The sequence below is a fragment of the Cydia splendana genome, chromosome 22 (genome assembly GCF_910591565.1).
Source record: "Cydia splendana chromosome 22, ilCydSple1.2, whole genome shotgun sequence".
NCBI classification, from domain to species: Eukaryota; Metazoa; Arthropoda; class Insecta; order Lepidoptera; family Tortricidae; genus Cydia; species Cydia splendana.
In genome coordinates this window covers 9,091,340-9,119,325 of record NC_085981.1, presented here as the reverse complement: position 1 = coordinate 9,119,325, position 27,986 = coordinate 9,091,340, and the positions used below count along the sequence as shown (strand labels likewise).

The 27,986-nt window shown below is 40.1% G+C and overlaps 1 protein-coding gene across 16 annotated transcripts in view; it reads left to right on the top strand.

Annotated features, from left to right (window-relative positions):
* Window positions 1-27,986, top strand: part of LOC134801450 (plasma membrane calcium-transporting ATPase 2) — a 275,898-nt gene that overhangs the window by 242,636 nt on the left and 5,276 nt on the right. For 10 of the 16 annotated variants that reach the window (XM_063774021.1, XM_063774024.1, XM_063774029.1 and 7 more), the window contains 16 exons: window positions 2,634-2,727; window positions 3,144-3,260; window positions 5,732-5,776; window positions 6,962-7,125; window positions 7,602-7,817; window positions 8,016-8,258; window positions 8,661-8,899; window positions 9,293-9,455; window positions 10,063-10,164; window positions 10,502-10,681; window positions 11,007-11,201; window positions 13,463-13,669; window positions 14,541-14,739; window positions 15,232-15,443; window positions 15,869-16,020; window positions 17,578-17,704. In XM_063774021.1, the coding sequence (XP_063630091.1) occupies window positions 2,634-2,727; window positions 3,144-3,260; window positions 5,732-5,776; window positions 6,962-7,125; window positions 7,602-7,817; window positions 8,016-8,258; window positions 8,661-8,899; window positions 9,293-9,455; window positions 10,063-10,164; window positions 10,502-10,681; window positions 11,007-11,201; window positions 13,463-13,669; window positions 14,541-14,739; window positions 15,232-15,443; window positions 15,869-16,020; window positions 17,578-17,704 (2,655 nt within the window). Of the gene's footprint in view, window positions 1-2,633; window positions 2,728-3,143; window positions 3,261-5,731; window positions 5,777-6,961; window positions 7,126-7,601; window positions 7,818-8,015; window positions 8,259-8,660; window positions 8,900-9,292; window positions 9,456-10,062; window positions 10,165-10,501; window positions 10,682-11,006; window positions 11,202-13,462; window positions 13,670-14,540; window positions 14,740-15,231; window positions 15,444-15,868; window positions 16,021-17,577; window positions 17,705-22,110; window positions 22,240-22,840; window positions 24,811-25,286; window positions 25,848-27,986 lie in introns of those variants that run through there. The other 6 variants (XM_063774031.1, XM_063774036.1, XR_010145671.1 and 3 more) reach the window with 5 other exon arrangements.

Below are 27,986 nucleotides of genomic sequence, written 5' to 3'. Positions count from 1 at the left end.
GAATAATTCCTTACTTAGAACACCCGGCCTACCTATATTGTTAAAATAATCCACTTTATGTCTTTAACATAAATATTTAAGGTACCAAACAATAATAATTGAACCTCCACTTAACGGTATCAGTCTTAGGCCTCTCTATACTCGTGCCGCCTAATGTACATTAGGATGTACACTCACAGCCGTATTCGAACAATGAGATACGTCAAATACTAGATATTGAAACGATATGGATTGGATATGTTAGTGTCAAACAAGTGTCAAAAGTGACGTTTTTGTTTGAAGAAACGTGTATTTTGACACTCGTTTGACACTGACATATCCAATCCATATCGTATCAATATCTAGTATTTGACGTATCTCATTGTTCGAATACGGCTGTCAGTTTCGATGAAATGTCAACCTTAATTAAAAACAAAGTAGGTATCATTTCATTTGTCTCGTAAAATTTTTGAACAAATCAAATTCAACCCAATTGAAAATACAACAAGATTCTAACTTCCTTGGCTATAATTTTGTATGGTGGGCGGCACGAGGTTATTCATAAAACCATTAGTATATTCGTATCTTCATTTGTGCCGCTCCGCTACTCACCTAAAGTTTCCCTGAAATGCGATATATGAAGTCTGACGTCACTACTCCAAACAGGGAAACATTCTTCACAAACCAAGCCATTGCAATTTCAACCTTGGCCCGCAGTAAATAAGATCCTTATCGTTGTGGCGAGAATACTTAATATCCTAAAGGACTGACATGCGCAATGCGACATTTTATCGCGTAACATTTGTTTTAAGAACGTGTTTTAAAAAATATAGTCGCTAAGGACAGATAAGTTTTGTACAAATAACGGATGCGATAAGGCTTTTGCCGTAATGATAAATATGTAAAAATAAATTATATGGGTCGCTAGGTCTTTAGATTTTGATAAAGCAAATTGAAACCTATTCCGTTTGACAAAAACTCAAATTTATCTGTTATTCTGTATGAATTTTGTACCTAAGTTTTTTTAAATATGTGAACGTAAGTTTTGGTGTTATTCACATAATAAATGTATGAAATAAAACGGCGGTTGAAATCTTCATAAATGTGTCATTACACATTTATGAAGATTTCAACCGCCGACGAAGCCATATAAGAATCGTAAAAGAAAGTGCACGACTGTAAAAACTACAATATCGAGCAATAAATTCTGTATTACTTTAAGACTTGTCCGCTTATGGTTGTCATTTATGTATTTTAACCCTAACCTAACCTGCAATAATATGTTACTCTTCGAAGGCCGCAAAAATATGTGACACGCTCTTATGGCTCTACAAATAAGATCGTGTCAGATATTTTTGCGGCCTTCGTTGTGTAACATATTATTGCAGGTGACTGTACTAGGTGAGCGTTTCTTTTATTTTTTGCCATTTTTATATATTGTGACTTTTTTGCCACTTTTGTGTTATTTCTAGTCAGGATCGCGAGCCCTTTTCATCCTTATAGGAGAAAAAAAGTGTCCTAAAATTTCCATACATTTTTCAAACTTTTCTTTTTGTTACCGCCATACAAAGTATGTATATGGGGAAATGGTAACACAATAGGAAAAAAAGTCTGGGACATTTTTTTATCCCATTAGGATCGAAAGAGCTCGTGATTCTGAATAGAAATAACACAAAAGTAGCAAAGAAGGTCACAATATATAAAAATGGCAAAAAATAAAAGAAACGCTCAGGTAATGAAAATAGTTGACGGATGGAACAACATTCCTCCGCCAATAAGAAATGCTGGTTCACTTTTTTCATTTAAAAGCAAATTAAAACTTCATCTTCTCACTAACCAAAATTCCCACTCCTAGTCACCTGTGTCTATTATTTAAAAAAGTTAGTTTATGTTGCGTAGGTAATTAAACTTTCCATTCATCGCTTGTTCACATGTTTTTAGAATAATTGTGTTTTATGCTGGATATTAATTTTAAGACTACTTGCTCCGCATTGTGTTTTATATTGTTCTTAATATTTTTATTTCTAAATTTAAGGATTAAGTTTTAAGTTTAAGGAACCACTGAAAATCAGCGTCGTTGCACTATGTGCTCCGACACATGCTGAGTGGTATCCTCTTTGAGACAACAAGTTACAAAACCATGTCTTATAGGTATTTAATATCTGTTAATCTTAAGATTGTTGTGTCAAATAAATTCTTTTCATTTCATTTCATATAATATGTGTAATTTGGAGACAACACATTAATCTCCAAATGTATCCACTGATCCGTCAAACGCTATTAAAAGATACTTGCGGTAGGTATATAACAGAAATTAAAATATCCATCGTTGGTATTTTCAGCGAGAACGGGGGTTACAAACCCGGCTCATTAATGGGTATTTTGAAACTTACGAATGATCATTTAATATTTACCACTCGCTTTTCGGAAACATTGTAAGGTGAAAACACTGATCCCAATAAGGCCTAGTTTCCTCTCTGCCTGAGGTCATATTCATATCGTTTTCATAAAAATGAGTGTATAATTATATATGCCAATTTTCGGGACGGGATAATGCTACCTATCAGAACCCTGGCTGACATATACCTATGTATATGAATAAGTAGAAGATATATATATATCATGTAACTGAGTATATATTTTTATGATTACAGATAGACGAATCATCGCTGACAGGCGAATCGGACCATGTCAAAAAGGGAGAAAGTTTTGATCCCATGGTGCTATCCGGGACTCACGTTATGGAAGGTGCGTATGAATTATTAGTAGTTAATATACAGGATGTATCCTATAGAGCAGTGGGTCTACACTAACCTTGCACCAACTTGATAAGAGACGCCAGCATTAATGTCCAACCCCATGAAAATTTAATGCTACCACAAATTGTCGGTGCAAAGTTTAGTTTGACGGACTCTAGTGAGAGAAAATCAGAAACTGTGAAAGCATTTTAGATATTAATTAAGGAACCACGTATAGTTCGTTCGCGTTAAGAATGCGGTAAAATCACCATTGTCCGCCGGTCTAGCCACGCCCGTAACCAACCAAATCGTTCCTGATTAGAAAATCAAGTTTACTTACAGTTACAGATCTATTAAATTAGAGACTATCAATCTTCTATATATACTTACTTAATTTTACTAATCCTTCCCCATTTAAAATTCCAGGTTCAGGCAAAATGCTGGTCACAGCCGTCGGCGTTAACTCGCAAGCCGGCATCATATTCACGCTGCTCGGCGCCGCCGTCGAGAGCCAGGACAAGGAGATCAAGCAGATGAAGAAAGGTCAGTGACCTTCACTTGACGTAGCATACATCCTACCCTAGCCATACTCAACCTTTTTATGAGGGCACAAAGACGGTATTACCCTGTAACCCCGAGCTGGGAATTGGCTTAAAGGTGGTTATGTATCTAATACCAGGAGCGACTTCAAAAATGTTGACTATGGCTGTCCTACCCGAAGGCCGTGAAACGCTCAGAGTCGGCCATTTTGTGACAAAACAAAATGGCAGCGTAAAGCGCGCTCGGAGTGTTTTGTGGCATTAGATGTGGTGCTCTTTCTGATGTTGTCAACTCTGAACCAGTTTTGTGATTACTTTACTCAGTTAAAAAACTACGATTTACGAATCTTTACGTTATATTTTGGTAGTGGTATGTATTGTAATGTAACAGTTTCTTATGATGACGATGGTTTAAAAATTGATAAAATATACTGGAAATAGCCAAATTTCGAATTAATTAAAATAATATTGGAAAGAAAATATACAAAAAATTATAGCGGCAATTTAAAATGTCTTCAGGGTTGACTTTATTGTAGGTACCTTCTTGTACTGTATTACAACAGAGGGATGAGTTATAAAAAATAAATAATGTACCAGATTAATATATGTATGCATCAGAAAGAGCAGCTCTTTAGCAAAATGCCCTTCAGATATAGCTGGCATTGTCATATTACTTTGCTCATTTTTAAGCCGCATATACATATAACATATATAGCATAGCCGTAGCATAGAATAGATGCTTCGAATATAGCCATATTATAATAGCGTATTTTGCCATCGCAGTATACTTTTTGTTAGTTGTCTAATACCAGAGAAAATACCAGATTCCTAAAATTCAGAAAATACTACAAATTCTTAGAATTAACAGTCCTCTGGATATAGTCTAGGTATTGTACTTTACCTGCAGTCCTATACCTGGTTTCCTAAAAATATTATCGCTCTTTTCATTTAATGATATTTTTATTTTCATAATTGACACACGCCAAAGAGTTTCAATTTTTTTTCTTTGTGTACTTGACACGACGTAAAAGACACTACTAAGTATTTTATTTATATTTCCTAGAGACCATTATCCTTTTATCCAATTTTCAAAATAAGTCAATCAAAATAGTAATTAGATTATATAAGCTAAAATTTTAGTACATTCAAACTTAGACGTTATTTCAAGTGGCAGAAAGTTGATTTCAGGCTAAATGAGCAGGGTGGTAGCTTAGCTGCATACCTTAGTGTTCCGATTAAGATTTTCGACCCCTACCATCGATCCATCGCACCTGTCGACCTTCCTAGGAAATGAAATGTGGATGAAACAATATTTTAAAATATAATTTTAGGCTGAAATTTAAAATATTGATATCTTTATGATAAAAATTGGCCGTATTATCAAAATAAGTACATAGGTACAGAATTAAGTATTCAGTTGTCAATAAAAAACGGTTAAAACGGGCTTAATTATATTTTATACACATTCAGTCTAAAAGCCAGAGCCAAGAATATCACGATACATATGCTAATAATTTATAGTAAAATTGAGTTAAATATTCTATATTATATTCAATATCTGGGAGACCGAGCTTTGCTCGGAAAACATATAACAATTCAAAAATGCGCGTTTTCCCAGAGAGACCTAGCTAGATCGATTTCTCGCCCCCGAAAACCCCTATACTTATAGCAAATTTCACCGAAATCGTTAGAGCCGTTTCAATAAATAAATATACAAGAATTGCTCGTTTAAAGGTATAACATTATACTCACCAAATGATGATTATAGCATACTAATTGATATAAAAAATGTTTCATCCACATACTGAGATTATTTTATTTATTGATAAATTTAAACCCAAAATAATAAAGTGGTAATGGTGAATCCTGTGAACGTTGTCCGTGTATATGTTGTGTTAATATTAATAGCCTGAAATGTCTTGTGAAAGCATGGTATATAATACATATATCTTGTTATATCGTTGTAAAATTGTAGACGAATAATTTAAATTATTCAATGATATAAGTAATCTCCTTCAATTCCTATTGTTTAAAAAAATATAAAATACCTTTTTATACATACATTTTGTAAATCTTAGCGCTACGTTCTTACACTTGGGGCCAATAAAAATACAAAGATATTTATTTATTAAATTAAAAAAATTAAATTGCAAGTGACACGTTTTCGTATGTTTTAAGCCCTTATTTATACGACATAAGGTGCAAATAATATGCGTTAACGTGTTGTAAAGTGTAAGAACGAGACATGAACCCATTTAGTTCTAGCTCCACAAACATAGTGTGACCCATTCAATGACATCCGACTTTTTTTTTCTCCACCCCCCGAACCCCGGCCTGCTGCACGCCCCTCCATGCGCCGATGACAAAAAACAAAACATACACATTCTGCATCGTGTAACTGTCGTGTTGACTGCATGACGAACAATTATGTCATCATTGTGTATGCTTGTGAACATGACGGATACGGATACGTAGAAGCTAAAAAGCAGCGAAAGGAACAGCGCAAGAGCATTGGCGGCGGTAAGTGATCCTATGCTATGCCGCTTCGTGCCACAATGTTATCTTATGCGGTATTCGAATAATACATATAGTAAGTATATTAGCCAATCGTGTTGCCAGTTGTGAAGCAGAGTATAAGGCACAATTTAAAGTCAGTAATTGTAATCAGGCCTTAGAGTCATTTATGTTGACGGGTTTCCAAGTCGTTTTAATACATTAAAAAGGAAACTTGAGATCCAATCATAGAATGTCTTTGTTAATGTAAAACAAAGCGTTTTCATCGAATAAATAATTTTTTTTCGCTGTTTTAGCGACTCGATTGGCTCAATCTATTTCGTTCAATTAATGGTTTACTATTTATTTAGTTGCGTTTCTACCGCATAAGGTAACTTTGTAGCACAAACACCCCACGTACACGAGGGAGACGCCATCTACAGTCGTCTATTATAGCTTCAAAGCTTAAAGATCTGCCCTTAACCGTACTTACCTAATACTTCCACTGTAGTTATTAGAAATAAACAAGAATCTAACTAACATTACTCACAACCCTTAAAACAACCCAATAAATAACATACTTCATAACAGCATTTTAGATTTTTGCATTATCGAGTAGAGCCACTGTAGATAACCCTTTTAACTATTTTTGTGTATATTTTGTTAATATTTTAGTGGTGTTGGTAAAACAGATATGTAAGACGCGCTTTCTAATTAAAATTTTGAAGTATTTTTAAATAGCAACACCGACACGTAACAGCTAATAAAATGTAATAATAAAAGTCACAGTAATTAATTTGTCCCACAGTGTATTTTATAAAGACATATTTTTTCACGTAATAATTTCTTACACGAATAATTTGCATCCTCCCGGATTATCTTTCAAATGATCCTTAAAATCGTTTTGATGTTATCCGAGACTCGATTTTTGCTGTCATCGATATATAATATACCAACAGATCGTTTTTACATGCTTTTAAAAAGAAGCGAGTCGAATATAATGAAAACTATATCGCCTATCGTACGAAAGTGACTGTTTTTATCAAACGATACTACTACAAATCTTGCTCGAAATGGTGAATATTTCTGCCTTAAGCCTGCCTTTATTAAATAAAATAAATTGTTCCACGTCACTGAAAATGGCACCGCTACATTCGATGGCAAATATCGAGTCTTATCCAACCCAGAAAGTAACCGAACTCGTAACTACAGGCGATGAAGGCGTCAACCTACCGGCCTCGGGCAACAGCCACGGCAACCACAACAGGCCTGACGACAACCACGTCCCCGCTCCGGCCTCCGACAAGCCGGCCCCAGAGTCACACAAGAAGGAGAAGTCGGTGCTGCAGGCCAAGCTCACCAAGCTGGCTATACAGGTAACCTAAACTTAAAAAGCTGTGGATTTTTATCCAGGCCATCTTTAACAAATAAATATGCAGTATCAGTGCGCAAAAAGTGAATGACGATATACGATACAAGGGGCCAGCGAAAAGTAAATCTGGAAAAGGGACAAGCAGTAATTGTGTTTAGTAGTTTATTACTTAAAGGACATAGTCTGTATACTGTGATACCAGCCACAACTTATAGAAGGACGCAGTTAAATAACCCGCTCTCTTTCTACAGTGTTAAGTCGTGGATGGATGCGCAACGTTTTCGACAGCTGACATTCTTAAGTATGCACCTCTTGTGACGTAGTACCTAATATGAAATGTGGATGAGGACTTAAGACTATCAGCCTTGGTTATTGTATAAATTTTCTCACGAAAAAAGTTATTGTTACAAACCAAGCTTGGTTCCCAAACTCCAAAGCAAAGCGACGTACTCTGACATTGAATTTTTGTTTATCTTTCAGATCGGTTACGCGGGCTCAACGATCGCGGTCCTAACCGTCATCATCCTCATCATCCAATTCAGCGTGACGACGTTCGTGACGGAAGGGAGGCCGTGGCGCGCGACGTACATCAACCACTTCGTCAAACATCTCATCATCGGTGTGACCGTGCTCGTGGTGGCCGTGCCGGAGGGCTTGCCTCTCGCTGTCACACTCTCGCTCGCGTATTCTGTTAAGGTGAGAAAGAGAAACTAAACTTTAGGGTTTAGCCCTTATTTTTTTGATGACCCACGGGGAATCCCTTATGGATCCCACTGGGCCTGGAGAAGAAGTTGATGAAGGATCTGTACTATGTTTTTGAGCGTTTTCCATAAGAAATACCCACGAGTATGAATGATAGGTATAGCGTTGTTAATGTCTTAATTCCTCTTCCAGAAAATGATGAAAGACAACAACTTGGTGCGACACTTGGACGCGTGCGAAACCATGGGCAACGCGACGGCCATCTGCTCCGACAAGACCGGCACCCTCACGACCAACCGCATGACAGTGGTGCAGTCATACATCTGCGAGAAGCTGTGCAAGGTCACGCCCAACTACCGCGACCTGCCCAGCGACGTGGCCGAGACGCTGGTCGAGGCCATCGCCGTCAACAGCGCGTTCACCTCCCGAATCATGGTGAGTCACGTGTAAAGTATAGTGAACCAAAAAAACCCGTAGGTAAGTAGATAGGATAGGATTATAAGCAAACTTTAACAGCGAGTTTCGACATGCGTGCGTTTTTTACCAACACGTTATTCAATATTTGTTTGTGATCCAAAGACAATTCACATACACAATTTTCAAATCACCAGTTTTAAAATTAGCTTTAGCAGGTTTATACATAATACAATTAAACCCTAACATATCAACTGGAATTAGGAAATTTTTAAGCCGGTTGCACTAAAGTTCTCTAAGATATAGTCGCATGGAAAGTTGTATTTTCGACTGAGTTACGTTAATCAGCCCGTCTAAAGTGCAAGGCCGCACCCAACGTACCAGTTCTTAGTATGCTCTAACAATTGTTGTTTTTGTTTCCAGCCTTCACAAGACCCCACCGGCCCTCCCATGCAAGTCGGAAACAAGACAGAATGCGCGTTGCTCGGTTTCGTGCTCGGCCTCGGCCAGAGCTACGAGGCCGTGCGCGAGCGCCACACCGAGGAGTCCTTCACGCGCGTCTACACCTTCAACTCCGTGCGAAAGAGCATGTCCACTGTTATCCCTTACAAGGGAGGCTACAGGCTGTATACTAAGGGCGCCTCAGAAATCGTCATGAAGAAGTAAGTTGTACCACATGTACCGTAGTTCGTGCTCGGCCTCGGCCAGAGCTACGAGGCCGCGAGCGTCACACCGAGGAGTCTTTCACGCTCGTCTACACTTTCAACTCCGTGCTCAAAAGCATGTCGACGGTTATTCCTTAAAAGGGGGGCTATAGGCTGTATTATAGGGGCGCCTCCGAGATCGTCATGAAGAAATGAGTACCATGTACCGTAGTTCGTGCTCGGCCTCGGCCAGAGTCACGAGGCCGAAATTACAGACATCACAAAAAAACCCTTAATGACCTAGGGTTTATTTAATATAAAGCATCGTTGCATCTGCCACAATTTATCAACAAGTGCCATTAAAATTTCGCAACTTATCACCAAGTGCCAAATATTAATATTTCTTTCTAGATGCTCATTCATCTATGGACACGAAGGGCGTTTAGAAAAGTTCACGAAAGATATGCAGGACCGATTGGTGCGGCAAGTCATCGAGCCGATGGCGTGCGACGGTTTGAGAACCATCTCCGTTGCGTATAGGGACTTTGTTCCCGGCAAGGCTGAGATTAATCAGGTAATTAGCATTGAAACGAAGATGTACCCTTGTTCATAAAACTTGGCAAAGCTGTGTTAATGTTTGCCTCTTTCTAACAAACAAAAGTCAAAATGACTGATAAGGACAAACGATTACCAACGGCTTGTTAGAATATATTTTTTTTTTATAGAATAGTAAGATGTTTATTTCCTTAGTTCGTGTGTTACATTCTGTCCACCAGGACCGGTGGTGTATTCGGCCTGTGGGTGTGTTAGAGTTGTTAGAGCCGGCTTGTTAAGAGTTGTTACACGTGACAGACATTTAAGAACAATGCCATTATAATTATTGTGGCTTTCGGAGTGATTATTTCCGAAAATATTTGCTTAATTAAAAAACGTTTAAGTTTGCTGCGGGATTGGTGGGATCTTGCTCAGCACAGAGAGGATTATAAAGAGAGAGGGGAGGCCTTTGCTCAGCCGTGAGACACACAGGGTAAAAAAAAGTTTGCTGAATAAAATAACCTATTCAGTATAAATTTATGGCGTATCACAGATATGTAGTTTCTAGGGTCTCGTTCCGTTTATAGTCCAAGATATGGTACGATCGAAAACTATCCCAGCCCTTATTCTAATGTTTTTTTCTACAGGTGCACATAGACCAAGAACCAAACTGGGACGATGAAGAGAACATTGTGAACAACTTAACCTGCCTCTGCGTAGTCGGTATCGAGGATCCCGTTAGGCCAGAGGTAAGCGAAGGTTATAGGGTTATTCCAGTTGCAGGGTAAAACGTCACAACTGTATGTAATAAAATTGCTTAATTAAACTAATAACTGAAGAAATCTATGACTTGAAATATTTACAAGAAATTATCGACAAAAATACTATATAACTTTCGAACCTGCTCATAAAATTTCACTAGAATCGATTGAGAAAAGCGACCTGCAGAGTGCAGAGGAACTCAGTCGGACTGACAGACATACGAAACTATTTTGACCCCAAGCTGCTTCGTGATCGCGTCAATGTTTTCAAGGACTCCCTTAACACTGGTCTTTCATCTTAATTATATTTTCCATTTATTTCCAGGTACCAGAAGCTATCCGCAAGTGCCAGAAGGCGGGCATCACGGTCCGCATGGTGACGGGCGACAACGTCAACACGGCGCGCTCCATCGCCGTCAAGTGCGGCATTTTGAAGCCGACTGACGATTTCCTTATTTTGGAAGGCAAGGAGTTCAATAGGCGGATTAGGGATGCTAATGGCGAGGTAGGTACTTTAGTGCCACAAGTACCACAGTTTATCTAAAAGTGCCACAAGGCATCACGGTGACGGGCGACAACGTCAACACGGCGCATCAAGTTATCTGCATGTGCCAGACGATTAATATAATTTATGAGTGACAATGTGAATCCTATCGACATTAAAGTAGATAACGACCATAATGCTGTAAGTTATTGGTAAGTGCCAAATGTTATCTGAAAGTGCCAGACGACCCAACACACATTAAAGTTCATTAAGCGGATTCGAAATACTAACAAACTTGATATTTTTTTACTGTACCCGTCCTAAATCTATCCGTTTTTGTTGACAGGTCCAACAGCACCTACTAGACAAAGTGTGGCCCAAGCTACGAGTTCTAGCGCGCTCGTCGCCCACCGACAAGTACACGCTCGTGAAGGGAATGATCGACTCCAAGTGTCAGGAGACGCGCGAGGTGGTGGCGGTGACCGGCGACGGCACCAACGATGGCCCCGCGCTCAAGAAGGCCGACGTCGGCTTCGCTATGGTACGTGTCGTTTATACACTATACTCTGTATCTTTAGGTACTTGAATAAAAGTAACCAATAATTTCTGCATTCTCGGGTAGTTATAACATTTATTGATTAACCAACAAAATACAAAACCACCTGGATCTGTCACTGAACGACCTGACTTCAACCTACATTATTTGATCATGTCATGTTTTCATCTACCCTCAACTGGCTTAAGAAGCCATTTGAGGGAGATTTGTTTACTCTTTTTGAAATACCTAAAGATACAGTCTATAGGTTACGATATTTAACCCTTCGTATGCCTTTGTCTAAAATTTGCTACTGTATTAATAACCTTGAAACTGTAAATAACAAACCAAATTATGTGGGACGTATACGGGTCCAGGCATACGAAATGTGAATTATCTAAAAGTGCCAGAAAGGCCCTTAGACCACCAAAGACTTTAACTGATGTTCGCGGCTACAGCCCTTAGAGCATTTAATAACTGGGGTCGCCTTTAAGAGCTTACCCCTCTGCCGAAAAACTTGCACAATTGTGCAAACTTTTGTATAGTTTGACACACTGACTTAATATTAGAAATAGACACACAGAGCGGAACAAAAATGTCAACAAAATGTGGATCAGAATGACATTAGCTGCAAATTTGCATTGATGATAAAAACGCTTACGTAAATTTTGAGTCAAGATAAATGTTTTGTACGGAAAAGAACTTACTGTCGTAAGCATTAAGTGTCAAATTTGTAAACATTATTACCAACACTGTTAAAACTTTAAGTCCGATGGCACTAAACGTAACTTCACCTTTGTATTTACGTCAAACAACGTCAAACGAGAATAATGAACGAATGGAGTCCCTTTGGTACATTTTAATAGGTATTACTGTACAGAAAAACCGAAGTAATAAATGAAACAAATTTAATTTTATCGGGAGTTCAAATAAAATTAATTCATGGTAACAACCCGTGTAAGTTATCATAAAATAAATTTATAAATTTATTATATTTTCCTTGAAATAAATTCAACTTATTAAATAACTGTGTATTTTAGATCTACATAATACTCTTCGCACTTTCGTTCTTTGCAATATAGTGCACGGGGACATTCAGGTCGCTACTGGTACTGATTGGTTATGGTCTTTATCAAAAAAATCCTGTGGTTGTCACTGTGTTCAGACAGGTTTAACATTTACAGTTAGTCAATGTAAGCCCTTATTGGTCGTGTATATGTCGGAAACAGGGAAATGCGCCGAACACACAAGTGCCGTTTTGCCTTGTTTAAAACTGCATCACCCCTATCTCTTGCTATAATAGCAGTCCACTCTGCACGTCGCATAGGTTTTCTTGGAAATCTTGAATTTAAACATAATATTATATCTTACGAATTCCATATAAAAATAAAAAAGTATTGGCCTCACATCGACTCATTAGATTTTTGTTCCTTCACATCCCTTCTTTGGTACTAACATAATAATTTATTCAAAATCATGAAATTACCACCAGATTACATAAATTATGTAATGCTATCCAAAGAACTAACCGAAAGAAATACATTCCATGCTTTTTCCTCGTTTTATCATTGTTGTTTTTGCATATTTTTACGACCATTTTACGACATTGTTGACAACTTCACATTTGAGCGGTCCATACAAGACTAAACGAAAAAGTAACGCGTGATCTGTTTTAACGTTACTTTTGCGGGGCCATTTTTTGCGGCTGATTGGGTATCCAGTTCTTATTCTATATCAATGGTTTGACATGGCTATTTGTACGTTACGTACAAATCATGTAGAAATAGCAATGCATTTGACGTCCCCTCCCCCGCAAAAATCGGCAGACTGTTTCGTAAAGAAAATGACAGCGATGACATCCTCAGTTACTAAATGCTCTAAGCCAGCGGTCGGCAACCTTTTAGCAGCCAAGGGCCAATAGTAGTTAACGGAGGTGACGCGGGCCGTACTTTGTTAATATTTATGACTTTATGAGACATTGTCGTTTGTCACTATTACATACAAAATAGCCAAGGCGCCTCTCGAGCCGCAAGTGACAGTTTCGCGAGCCGCATGCGGCCCGCAGGCCGCAGGTTGCCCGACCGCTGCTCTAAGCTATAGGCTGACTGTTTAAATGAGTCCCCGCCTGCGCGGTACGAGGGCGACGGGGTGGGACGACTAAGGGCGGCGGGGAAGGTGCGGGCGGCAGGCGTACGGCCCACAACCCAATATCAACCTTAGTGCAATCCGACAAGGTTCATATTTAACATGAATTTGGTTTTCCCCAGGGTATCGCCGGTACAGACGTAGCGAAAGAAGCCTCCGACATCATCCTAACAGACGACAACTTCTCCTCGATCGTGAAAGCCGTGATGTGGGGCCGCAACGTATACGACTCCATCGCCAAGTTCCTCCAGTTCCAACTCACAGTCAACGTGGTGGCCGTCATCGTCGCGTTCATTGGTGCTTGTGCGATACAGGACAGTCCGCTTAAGGTACGTTTAGGGGGATTATCTTACTTTCTCCCTACTAGACAAACTCCTCGATCGTCAACGTGGTGGCCGTCATCGTCGCGTTCATTGGTGCTTGTGCGATACAGGACAGTCCGCTTAAGGTACGTTTAAGGGGATTCAGGGCATTCCTGAGGTTTGACAGTCTACTTAAGATGCTGTTCTGAAGATAGAACACCATCTTCATCTTACTTTCTACCTACTAGACAAACTTCTCGATCGTGAAAGTGGTTGCCGTCATTGTTGTGTCCATTGGTGCTTGTGCGATACAGGACAGTCCCCTTAAGGTACGTTTAGGGGGATTCTGGGCATTCCTGAGGTTTGACAGTCTACTTAAGATGCTGTTCTGAAGATAGAACACCATCTTCATCTTACTTTCTACCTACTAGACAAACTTCTCGATCGTGAAAGTGGTTGCCGTCATTGTTGTGTCCATTGGTGCTTGTGCGATACAGGACAGTCCCCTTAAGGTACGTTTAGGGGGATTCTGGGCATTCCTGAGGTTTGACAGTCTACTTAAGATGCTGTTCTGAAGATAGAACACCATCTTCATCTTACTTTCTACCTACTAGGCAAACTCCTCGATTGTGAAAGTGGTTGCTGTCATTATTGCGTGTAGTAGTGGTAGTAGTAGTATTGGTTGCGTTCATTGGTGCTTGTGCGATACAGGACAGTCCGCTTAAGGTGCGTTTTGGAGAATACTATACTTTCTGGACATTCTGGCGAGGTTTGGCAGTCTAGTAAGGTCATTCATACTCGTACTGGCTTTTCCGCATTCATTGTCTCGAATACGCCGTTATATTTGTTTATATATTTTTAAATCAATTTTTAATGTTCAAATCCCATCGTGTTCCAGGCTGTACAAATGTTATGGGTGAACCTGATCATGGACACGCTGGCGTCGCTGGCGCTGGCCACGGAGATGCCGACGCCGGACCTGCTGCAGCGCAAGCCGTACGGCCGCACCAAGCCGCTCATCTCCCGCACCATGATGAAGAACATCCTTGGACAGGCCATCTACCAGCTGTTCATCATCTTCTCGCTGCTCTTCGTCGGTGAGTGACACCAGAGCATCTTACTTGGCCACGGAGATGACGCCGGACCTGCTGTAGCGCTCTACGGCCGCACCAAGCCGCTCACCTCCCGCACCATGATGAAGAACATCCTCGGACAGGCCATCTACCAGCTGTTTATCGTCTTCTCTCTGCTCTTCGTCGGTGAGTGACACCAGAGCATCTTACATGGCCACGGAGATGACGCCGGACCTGCTGTAGCGCTCTACGGCCGCACCAAGCCGCTCATCTCCCGCACCGTGATGAAGAACATCCTCGGACAGGCCATCTACCAGCTATTCATCATCTTCTCGCTGCTCTTCGTCGGTAAGTGACTGCAGGGCATCTTAGATGGCCACGGAGATGACGTCAGACCTGCTGTAGCGCTCTACGGCCGCACCATGATGAAGAACATCCTTGGACAGGCCATCTGTTTTTGTTAATGTTGTTTACGTTTTAATAGTGCCACATTTAAAAAACTGTTATTCCTTCCAGGTGACCGCATCCTAAACATCCCGTCAGGCCGCGGCAAGCAGCTGAACACTGAGCCCACGCAACACTTCACGATCATCTTCAACACGTTCGTCATGATGACTCTCTTCAACGAGATCAACGCGCGCAAGATCCACGGCCAGAGGAACGTGTTCCAGGGGCTCTTCACTAACCCCATCTTCTACTCTATATGGATCGGCACTGCGTTGTCGCAGGTATGTTTTAATTTTAGTTTTATCCTAATGATATTTGCTGCTGCATAAACACCTCCCTAATAACTTCTGCAGTGACTAATTATAAAATAAGACCTACAAGGTCTCAGACCAAGCATCTATCATACTTCACAGGATCAATTCCCGAACATAAAAGTGCGTCCAGATCTAGCAAACTCTCCTTTGCGCCTTACGCCACGCTTGTTTGATAAAGTCTCGCTAACTACTCGCGCGCATTACGTAGAAATCTATAGCATGTGTGCAGTTCGCTAGTGGTTCGGAAGTTAGCCGCGCGTTCACTAGATCTGATCACACCTTTTGATAGATTGTGGGAACCCATTTCTTCTCCATCGTCATATCGTCAAGTTAAATAAAGACAGCGGTACCTTACAAAACCAGAATTGAACACGTATATATATCATTCCCAGGTGGTGATAATCCAGTTCGGCGGCATGGCGTTCAGCACGGCGGGGCTGTCGATAGACCAGTGGCTGTGGTGCCTGTTCTTCGGCGCCGGCACCCTCGTGTGGGGCCAGCTCGTCACTTCAGTACCCACTAGGAAGATTCCCAAGAAACTTTCGTGAGTGTTCTAAGTTCCAAAATTCTAGACAGTGCGATAACTCGCATGTGATATGTGTATCGAACAGTTTCGAGGCTCATTGAGGCGATGCGAGAACTCGCATGCGAGGTTACATTGAGGTATAATAGATGGATAGACCAGTGGCAGTGGTTGTGGTGCCTGTTCTTCGGCGCCGGCACCCTCGTGTGGGGCCAGCTCGTCACTTCGGTACCCACTAGGAAGATTCCCAAGAAACTTTCGTGAGTATTGTCTGCGTAAATACGTTCAAAATTCTAGACAGTGCGATAACTCGCACGTCGAACAGTTTAGAGACTCATTAAGGCGATGCGAGGTTACGTTGAGGTATGATAGATGGATGACCAATGGCAGTGGTTGTGGTGCCTGTTCTTCAGCGCCGGCACTAGGAAGATTCCCAAGAAACTTTCGTGAGTGTTGCCTATGTAGCTAAGTTCATAAACTGTAGACGGTGCGATAACTGCTGTAGACGGTGTGTAGAAGGTCGGACTGTCCCGAAGTTGTCTCTGGTCTCGTGCGTCTGTTTGTTCCGGACGTCCCGAGGATGGCCCTCAGACCACGACAACGCGACCTATTGGCCGTGCCGCCGGCGCGCACCGTATCGCGCAGGAACTCGCCGCTGCCCCGCGGCCTCTCACTACTCAATGCGCTCCTGGCATCGACACCTGAGTGCGACCTATTTGCTTGGCGATGGACGGCAGTGTATAGGAGAATGCTTGAGATTCTGTGAGGCGATGGATGCTAGGTGCTCAACTGTTCCAATATAATTTGTCAAATGTAATGTGCTATTATTGTTGTTGTTAAAATAATTGTTGCTTTTATAAGTACTTATTGTTATTGTTTTTAGTCTAAGTTTCGTGACGCATTGGTTTAACTGTAATGTCATGTAAACATTTTTATCAATAAAATAAAATAAAAATAAAATAACTCGCATGTGAAATGTTTATCGAACAGTTTAGAGGTTCATTGAGGCGATGCGAGAACTCGCATGCGTGGTTACATTGAGGTATAATAGATGGATATATAGAACAGTGTTTGTGGTGCCTGTTCTCCGGCAACCTCGTGTGGATGGCAACTCGTCACTTCAGTATCCACTAGAAAGTATCCTAAGAAACTTTCGTGAGTTGGTTTTCAGATACACTCAGAGGCATCCTGTTTAAAGTCTTTTTTATCCGAGATCTCGCATGTGAGTTTCGATACAGAAAAACAGTGAATTCAGTCGTTCGAACAAACGCCTCAATGTAACGAAACTTATAGGTATGTGCTTTCACGCGTCTTTTCCCTGACACTTCCACGGTATAGCTTTATTTGACGTTCATAAGCGCATTGTAGTATGCCTACTTGAATAAACTATTTTTTATCTTATCTTATCACTTAAAAGTATTTGTTATATATGGGAGAGGTAAATCTATTTCTTTTTTTACGGTTTGTGCTAGTGCTGCGTCTGGCGGCAGAACAATACAGTATTACTCCTTATTAAGAACTTTTTTTGTATGATTATAAGTAGATCATCATTACGTTGTGTATTTGTATGTGTTGCAGTTGGGGCCGCGGGCAGCCGGACCCCTCCTCCATCCAGCCCGGGCCCGACTACGACTCGGACCTGGACAAGAAACCGCGCGCCGGACAGATCCTGTGGATCCGCGGCCTCACCCGCCTGCAGACGCAGGTACGTGCCGCACCCGCCGGCCCGGGGCCCTGGGGAGGGGGAAGGAGGGGGAGGGAAGGGGAGGGACGAAGATAACGGACGAACACGTTGACGCTATAATACCCGGAACACACTACCGCACCGCACCGCGACCTTGATGCGATGCGGTTGTGTGCCTTTTCTCTTGCAATACGTAACGATTTGCAGTCCGCGAGTGATTCGGGAATTAGCTGCGCTTTCCCTTATCTCGATGCACCTTTTGATAGATTATAGACCCCATTCCTCGCTTAATAAAAACATGAGTACTTTACAAAATTAAAACTAATTAGGGTTCCGGTTTTACCCTTTGGGTACGGAACCGTAAAAAGGGGCCGAAATTAAAACAAATTACCGTCAAAAATATTTTTGATACACACATTTATTGCAGTCTATACTTTCTCTACTTTGCATTTATGTCTATCGAGTACTTCTCGAGACTTTTCTAATGAGCCTAACTCAGTGTTTATGCTTTTCTATCGAAGAATTCGTTTGGATACTTCCCAACTGCATCAAATCAGCTCCGTTAGCATATTGAGTTAGATAAATGATGAGTCCGCTATTTTCGTCCTTGCTTTGCATAATTAATTCAACAAGCTTACAAATAGTTTCTTAAATTGTAGTTACGTATTTAATTTATCACTTGTGCTTTTAATGCGTTTATAATCAACAACGCATTAGTCTTTATACTTTTTCTTAGAAAATATTTATGGTGAATAGTGTTATACTAAAGTTGTAAATATTTGATTTTAATACAAAGCTTGTTGAATTAATCAGGGGATATATGTTGCATTTTACGTAAAAATGTCGAGGGTTAAATGACATTTTACATTTGTGCAATGGGAGGTATAGGCACACTCCACAGTATGGGATAAATGTTGGTATATATCTATATATATATATCTCGGTCAAAGTCTGTCTTTGATCGTCATTGGGTACACTTACATCTAATTCAAGTCTGAGTTAAAGTCGACCATATTATAATACATATAAAGTCTATACTTTAACTCAGAATTGAGAGCATTTCTGCGTCTTTTAGTCAATATTTTGACTCCTGGACGCAGACCTTTCTAACGCCTTACTGCAAATAAAAGTTATACATATTTATTTATGATTGTTATTTGCACATAGACGTTGCTGGTTCAAGAATCCCATCATAACTTTGGCTGTGAATTAAAGACTGAATCAAAATAAAAGTGTTGTGATGATATTCTTGTATAATTTTAAAAATTAGGTCATTTATTATTGCACCAGCCTCATCATATATTTTGAGCTATAACGATGTGCTTGCGCAATAATTAAATATATATTCTATATGGAATTTAATAAAAATCAGTATATATATGAGAAACAGAAAATACATAGGAGTGGCAGAAATATGTTCGTGCTTAAAATGAGGGATAAGTTGTGAGTTTACAGCTGTTATGTAAAAGTACATGAAGCCAACAGGTCAACACTGCGGATACGTTGGGCATCCTAACGCTAAGTTACCGTTATATTCTCCATTTATATATACTTTTACTATTTTTGCATACAAACCGAATAATACCACCATTTTCAATATACTATGCATCCATATATAGCATATATCGTCATAGAAACAAATAGTTACTATTTCTACACATTTTTTTGTTGGAACAGTAAGCCGGAGTCACTAGAATTTTTAAATAAAGAAAAAAACCAACACAGTAAATTCTAAATTCAAACTTTCAAAGTTATACGTTTCATTGTTTTGTTTATATTTATTTTTTGTTAATTTCAATCTCATTTTACTCTTTTATTTTATTCTCCTATACTTCTGTTATTTTACGACAGTTATTTTATTTTATTTATACCTACACAGAGAAACACTTTACAAAGTAATATACAGTAGTAACGCTATATTATGTTTTGGCCCATTTATTAACGTAGTTTGACTTGCTCGATCGCTAATTCTCGAAAATAAACAAATAAAATTAAAACATAAAATGTATAAATTGGCAACCGAGCAATACTTGTATTAGATTTTATTTTTCAAAAATCTATTTTCATTATTAACCCCAGTGCCTGGTTTCATGACATATTTTTTATCTACCCCCTTTACTTTCTCTATCGGCTATTCTTCGAGGGGTCGACGTATATAATATAATATATATAATATGATATCTCTATGTATTGGTATGTATTATGTCATGGTACCGGGCGGTAGAACCGCGCATGTTTCCTACCGCCTTGACGCTTCCCGTTCTCTCTAGTACATTGGTTTACTATAACTATATCTGAGTTGACTGAACCCCACTGTACCCATTGGCATGCGTAGCTGTGAAGATGTTACTTATCCCTCGCGCCCAAACAGTTAATATGACTTTATACCTATAGATCACTCAACACCACATCGCGGTATGAATATGACTGTCTTTCTCTATCTTTTATTTTACTCTAAGTCATACTGACTGTTTGTTTTTTTTTTAAGTTTGATTTTCTGTTTTTATTTTTGTCTGTTTTTTATTTTGATTTGAGGATAGTGTTTTGCTTGTGAAGCCACTGGCCACCCGCCACCGCCTTCCGCCGGCCCCTTGCCCGGCCGCGACTAACTATGAACACGCAGTAACGATTCATTTATACCTACATCCCACTGTTATTATTATTTTGTCAATATTTTCCGTATTTGAGTTACTGCAATGAACGTTTTATTTGAGTGTGGCGTGGATACTTGAACCTTAGAGCATGCCGGTTGCTCACTCACTAACTGCGTATATAACAGTCGGTCGACCTATCCTTTGCCGTTGTGTTGTTGTCAATGTTTTTTGTGTTTTTGTTTGTTTTTGTTTTGTTTGTTTGTTTGTGTGTTCCCGAGCCGTGTTCAGTGCTCCTCAGGTGGGTCAAGCGTCAAGTCGTGAGTAGTGCCTTGGCCGCTGGCGTTGCCTCCTTTATTTGCCTCAGTTAGGCTTGATGTAGTGTCGTATGTGTACTAGGGGCGGCGTCGCAGCGCGGTGAGTACGTAGAGCCGTAACCAACCAGTGGTTCTGTGTAGCTTCCTAACATTTTTTTAATTTTTTTTTTTAATATACAGTTGTGCAAATACCAGTAATTTCGCTTGAGAACGCATTTGATCCGCTTTGCTATAAGAAATAAGCTCGTGTGTTGTACGAAATAATATTTACACAATTGTATGTTGTAAAACGAGAAAAATCGTTCCGTATCTTTGTCTCCTAAAACTAGAAAATTAAAAAAAAAGCATGTTAGTTGTCCGTAGCGTAAGTACCGTCGTCAAAAATGCGAGCCACGATACAGTGGAGAAATAACCCTGCGGCGTTCAAACATCGTTCAACCCCGTCCACTAGGCTCCTCGTCGCTAGGCGTAGTTTCCGACCAGGGTAGCTAAAGGCCTCGAACGCTCCCGAATCGTTTATTTCCATTATTATTTATTTATTTCAGTTCATTCGGCACTCTTCGGTCATATTCGTATCACGTGACACGGCTGAGGCCCTACACGCATCAACACGACACACATTCCGTTTTTTTGGTTGTTTTCATACAGGTTGTTTATATCGTGTTGGCCTGCTTGCCAAGACTGCTGTGGGAGATGGATTGTAAACTTATTAACTGTTCTCTTCACTAATACATACCACATACCCGATCGAGGACCGTGACGTCATTGCTTTTAAACAAACACTAGATGACTGATAATTTCTGGGTTGTATTACTTTATTTTAATTTGAGTCGGTGTTTAGAATATTAAATAGAGACCACAATTAAGACTTTTTATAGACTCTCCAAATGTTAATGTCTATTATAAAAAAATTAAATGAAATTGCAGCATACATTTTGGGTTATTGCACATAACATTTTATGAAATTAAATTGACTTTGTGACGAAGCATATATTTAGCGTTTATCTTTATGTTAGATTGTGCTGTTTTAAAATTTATCTAGTTATTAGTTGCACATTAATATATAAAAATATTAGAAACACGACGATAAAGTCGTCCCACCGTGTGTTGAAAGTTTGCACTATTTTATAACAGTCATAGAGTTGCCAAGCGACCACTCACATTTTAGTTTGCAAAAACAATAATGAAATTATTTTATACAATATTTAGATTCGTCTTTTTTTGTACTGTGCTCGCCCTTAGAAATATGGCCAAAGGCGCCTAGTATTTCAAAAAGATTGCATATACTCGAGATTGCGACCGGTATCGCCCTGATCCGGGCCTAGAGGTTATGGCGTCTGCCGCGAATGCAGAAGGCGCTGGTTCGATCCCAGCCGCGGACACAGGAGGCCTCGGTCATTTTCTTTCGTATATGACATCTATTTCAATTTTAAAAACCGTTGTTTAAAAGCGATGACGTTAGTTCTGGGGCCAGCGGTCCGCCGGTCGTGTCCTAACCGCGCCGTCGTGTCATGACTAGGACGGTGTCGAATGGCCCGGGGAGCGAGACCGTTGTTGTTGGCAACCGCGGCCCGTGCTCGAGACCGAGGTGTAGGGGCGGCGGCGGCGCGGCGCCTCCTCCTGCCGGCGCCGGCGGCGCGCGCTCACGGTACCCTAGCGTAGGTAGCGTAGCGGGATGCGACACTCTGCCTAACATTCGGCCTTCCCGACTAACCGACCGGCCTCACACCCGGCCCTCCTGACTAATTAGCCGTCCCCGCGTTCTCAAATTGTTTCTGGGAGCAGGTGAGACCCCCATTAACAGTTTTAGGATTTAAAATTTAGATTCTTCCCGAGCAGAGTGTCGTAGACTTCACCTAGTTCTCTATAGCTCTGTCGTCTGTTATGCATCCCCCCCACTTTCCGGTAGTGTGTCCCGCGTGTCGTCCAGCACGTCCAGCATCGCCCCGCTTGTCATCTAGACTCCTCGGAGACCACATTGTTTTCGAACGATCGCTAGCACTTTTTAAATATCCTCTATACGCGAGCATGTCACTATCCAGCACCGGTCATCCGTCCAGAGAAGCAGGGTTCGATAGTTGCATGTCCTAGCCACGTTTTACTAGCCGTCGCATAGTCACGGTGTAACTCTGAATACAGCATCGCGGTAATCCACACCACACTCACGCGAGTGTCGCGGGCGGAGGGGGTAGAGACGGAAGGAGGGAGGGGCAGCAGGGGCGGGCACTGGAGGGTTGTGTTGGTTGCAGCTGCGGGTGGTGCGGGCCTTCAAGTCCACGCTGGAGGACCTGGAGGAGCGGCTGTCGGCGCACTCGGCGGCGGGGCTGCGCTCGCGGCTGCGCGCGGCGCCGGTGGACGTGCCGTACATCGACGAGGACGCCGCCGACCAGCCCGCCCGCACTGAGACCACCATATTCTAACAGACACCGCACAACACACCACCCTCACCTGGCACGTTTTACTTTGTCCCGGGGCGAGGCCCCGCTTTATTCGATATTTTGTTTGTTGCCGCGAGTCGGTGAGCTCCGATCGTACTTAACGACTAATCTCCGCGTAATCTCTCGCCTTCTCGATTAATCGACGCATATTTATGCTTTAAAACGATTTATTCATTTAAGTCAGTCTTAATTTATAGTACGTTAAGAATTTTTATTAAGTGTTGAAATTTTTAGAGGTAGGTAGTCGATAGCAATAAACCGAATAGAGGTTAGACCGGCCAGGCCGTGGCCTGCGCGCAGTGCCTGTACATTTCAATACATATTTTGTACGTTGATGTTAATAATTCAATAGTGTTTGAGATTCTACTAGTTGACGATTCGCATAGTTTAGTGTTCGGGCGAGCTACTCGCGTAGCCTCCTCGAGGCGTACTTGTACATAACTATGAGGAGTGCATCTGTGTGTATATCGGAGCAGTGATATTTTGTATAGCTATTGTAAAGAAAAATTATATAAAACTCCTTTTTAAAATTGTAACTTTCCTTAGACTTGAGATTTTACTAAAATTTTAAAACTTTTAAATATTTCGACTCTCACTAGCTATTGTGGCAGTAGTATGTTTTACGATAACTTTGTTGGTAAGGACTCGAGCTATGCGACTATGCAGCCTACGTGTTTTGTTTCATAATAAATTTTGGGACCACAAACCCGACTCGAAGCTGGGAGACCAATGCATTCTGTTCTGCCGTAGCAAACGGCTGTATACGCGCCTAAAGTTTAGTATGAATAACACACATCACGCTTACCAGGAAATAAAGAGCTATCAAAATGTATACCTATTTAAATAAACAAATTGGTTTTGCTAATGTTACGAGATCTATTTACATTGAATTGAAATAAATTTTCAAACAAATTCCATAGCATTTTCTTTTGTTAGTTGGGTGGGGAGTGAATTCTAGCGATGTCGCTCTTTTCAGATGTTGACGGTAAGTTAGGTGGGCTCGCTAGGCGTCGCTGTAAGTACCTAGTCGCATGCGCAGTACAGTACAGTACTCTAGGTGCGGTACGAGTACTAGAAAACGGAGCCCTCGCGGCTATTGACCAATCGTTGTATCGAGCGGTTGTCCCCCATAAAGCTTTTATGAAACCGAGCGGCCATTTTGTCAATGGTCTTCAACAAAATGGCGGCTTCACACTTAGATTGTAAGTACTGGGTATACATTGATAATGTGTAATTGTTTTAATTTTTGGTACAAATGTTGTTTTTTTTATTATTATTTTTGCTTCGCATTTAAAGTGTGATTTGATGCTTATGTTACAGTGTTTTGCATGTACAGATATGTCTGTGAGTATGCACTTATTGTATTTTTCTTAAAGTAGATTCAAAGTTTTGATAACGTATCGATCAAGTTATCAGGGCTTTCAAAAAGATAGGTTATGTTTTGATTTTTAATAGTGTATTACTGTTCAATAACGTAGACCTAAAAATATAATTTATCACAATAACCTTCCAAACTTCCAACACTTATAGTATTTAAGCAGAATAAAACAAATAATTAAATGCTTTACTATAATCTCCATTACTACCAAAACTAGTAAAATAAGTAACAGATATCATTAAAACAGCTTAATTTTTTCCTTAGTTTATTATTGATTCGGTTGTGTATGTACTTATGGATAAGTTAATAATGATAGTATTTTTATTTATTGTTAAAAATGCATACTTAACCGGCACTATAAACGACCAAGATATTTAAATCTCATAATAAAACTTTTAAATTATTTCCGAGTTTTTTTTTCTCGATACCTAAATAGCTACACAGCATTCGATTCACCGAAACGGCCGAAGGATCGCGATCGCTCACATACCGGACTTACATGCGTAGTATAGCTTAACACGGTATTTATATTTCTTTTATTTATATATTAGTGTTTGCTGTGGATGCCCCGCCCGACCCAGCTAGTGAATGCCCTCCCCTAGTCAAACAGGCACCTACAAGCGATACTGCTTTCTAAAAAACCTTTTTACTCTACTAACAGCAATTTCTTCCCTATTAGTAACTAGTTTTGGCATTTTACAACCAATCTAAACTCCTAGCTGCTTACTAACTCGATACGTCGTTCTTAAAACGGTTTATTTTAAAACTAAATAGGTTTAAATTTTTGGTTTTGGAATGCCATATGTATTTTATTTTTAACGAACGCAATGGCCACGGAGCAGTGGGACGGCGACACTGACGGGCCGTCGTTGTTTACAGCAAAAGGCGGACATTATGGCCGGTCGCAGGATATTTGTCAATAATTATTTGGCGGAACACCGAAGAATCAGCGTGCAGTCTGGCGGCAGCTCCCTACCGGCTCTCAGCCCCGTTTCGCATCAAAGCGATGATTAAAAATATTAAAATACGCCCCAATAACGGCCAGCGATGGCGAGTTCGAAATTTAAACTGCCATCAATATTTAAAACAAAACATAAATACTCCTTTTCTAAAATAACCGTTACTTAAAATATATAAATTGACATAAAAACGTTTTAAAGATTCTAAAAATGTAAAGCGTAGTTTAAGATGTGATTAATTGTTTACTGAAAGTATTAGAGTAAGGACATTAGAGATTCGCAAATTATTTTATAGATTTATATATAAATATGGTGCACCTGTGTAGATTAACCGACGATCCGCTACGGAACCCTTGTTAACATGATAAAATTATTTATTTTGTATTGTTTTTTCTAAAAAAAATCTTTCTGTAAATATTCCTAAAACTTGTCGTTTTGTAACAAATATACAAAATAATATATTGTTATGTGTTGTACTAAATTGATAATTTATGATACGGGAAAAAATAATGTGCCATTTTTATAAAAATAAAAAACAAACTCACAAATACGTGCTAGTCAAGTGCTTTTATATACGTTTAACGGTATGATAATTAAATTTGCTTGTTATTTGTTTGTGTTGTATGTTTGCCGAGAGAATGCGATAGATTGTTTTTCTATTGTCATGTCAGAGGGCCTACCGCGAACACCGAAGTTCGCAAATTTCGGGCACATTTCTCTTTTACTCCAATTAAGGCGTAATTAGAGTGACAGAGATAGTTGCTAGAAATTTACGAACTTGGATTTTCGCGGTTGCCTAGGAGTTGATTGCGAATGTTACGTGTCTAGTTAATGAATGTTTCATAGTTAAACTGTATGTTGTGTGATCTAGCTGTACCCCGTATATGTCCCACAGCATATACACAGTCACTTGACTTACTCTTTAATTTATTTTATTAATAGTTATTAGTTATATTAGCGCTGCGTTTGAATACAAGACGATGGAGGTTTGGTAGTACTCTGCATGGAATAACTACGGCTGATGGAACACATAAGACGATGCGTTAAAATTATTAGATTTCCCTTTCTAAATGGCAAATGGTTGGGTAATGGCATCATCTCGTCATGAGATCTTCGTAAAATGTGTCTTTCTTTCATTGACGTATTATGTGTAAGGACTGGCCTTACAGTTATTAAAAATGGTACTAGTTGATGCGAACTCATCAACCAATCGCGTTGTAGCCGTGTCACACCGTTGTACTGGCCCCATTCATGCCCCATTCTTATTGCCAGTAAGGCCAGTCCTTAGATATATACGTCAATGCTTTCTTTAGGTTTTACTTCGGTCTCAAGACAGACGTTGTCATTGTCACCGAGCCTCACTGTCCTAACACTACACCACTCTGGTCTTCCATACTTTCCTATCTATAGATATACTTATCACCTTCTTTTTGATTTCACCTTCATTTTAGTTACTTTAGTTTCTAATTTCAAGCAAATTTAACTATCCGTCTACTATGAGGGATATAGTGAACTGAAAATGTATACATGTTAAGTATAATAGCGTCTATATTAAATATATACTATATTATGTATCGAATCGCAAATTTATAATGCACACGTGTAGATCCAAATCATTGCCTGCTACTTAATTGTTAAGATATGGTAGTTATATTTAAATTTAAACAAAAACAAAAGATAAAAAAATAAAATTCGTGTCTTGGTGTACACCAAAAAACTTAGATTTTAAAATTTAAACTTGGAATTTTTCAAAAATTTAATAACTACGCTTATAGTGGCGAGCGTCGCCCAATAGAGTGAAATGTCACTTGAACCGGGCAGTCCGGTACTCTGTTAACTCGTTACTGAAGCTTCTTGTCTCTTAAACTTTAGTATTAAAGTATCTGTACTCCAAAGTAACTTTCATTTCACCCTGTGCCTCGGAGCTGCATTTTAAGGTAACTGCTGGGGCCGCCCGGCGCTGAGTGTCGTGCGCTAGTTGTAGAGCTAGGCGCTTGTAGCTGCATGCCTCACCGGCAACCTCACAAACACATAGATACATGCTGAATTACGATCCAGCACGTACGCTCTACTAGCGCTTCACACGTACACAGAGCGCTTCTAAATGTTTTTCTTTTATTCTAATCATTATTTTGCAGCCAATTCACAAAGCTTATTCTGTAGTTAGTATAGATAGACACATCAATGTAGTTCTGGTATGTGAGCCACTTCGGTGAAACATGATTTGTGTGCTTCAGAGACAGTCGCATGACACAGAGACAGCCACACGGCGCGGGCGCACGCGCCCGACACACAAACACACACTCGCACATACAAACTTTAAAAACAATAAATCAACGCTTCACGAACTTTCAGGACCACGTTAGGAAATAAATGTTCGATGTACATCAATGTTTTATTGTATTTTTTTATTATTATGTCGACGTTTAAATGGCTAAGGAGCCCTGGTATGGAAAATAAAATAGTTTTTAAGTGCACACCCCATGAATGTGCTTCTTAAGGTATAGGAGGAACCCTGCGTTTTATGTATTTTATTTGTACATTCTGTTTATTTGAACCCGACCATCGCTTCGAGGCACAAGCTTCGTACAGTCCCTGAAGATCTTTCTGATGTTCACTT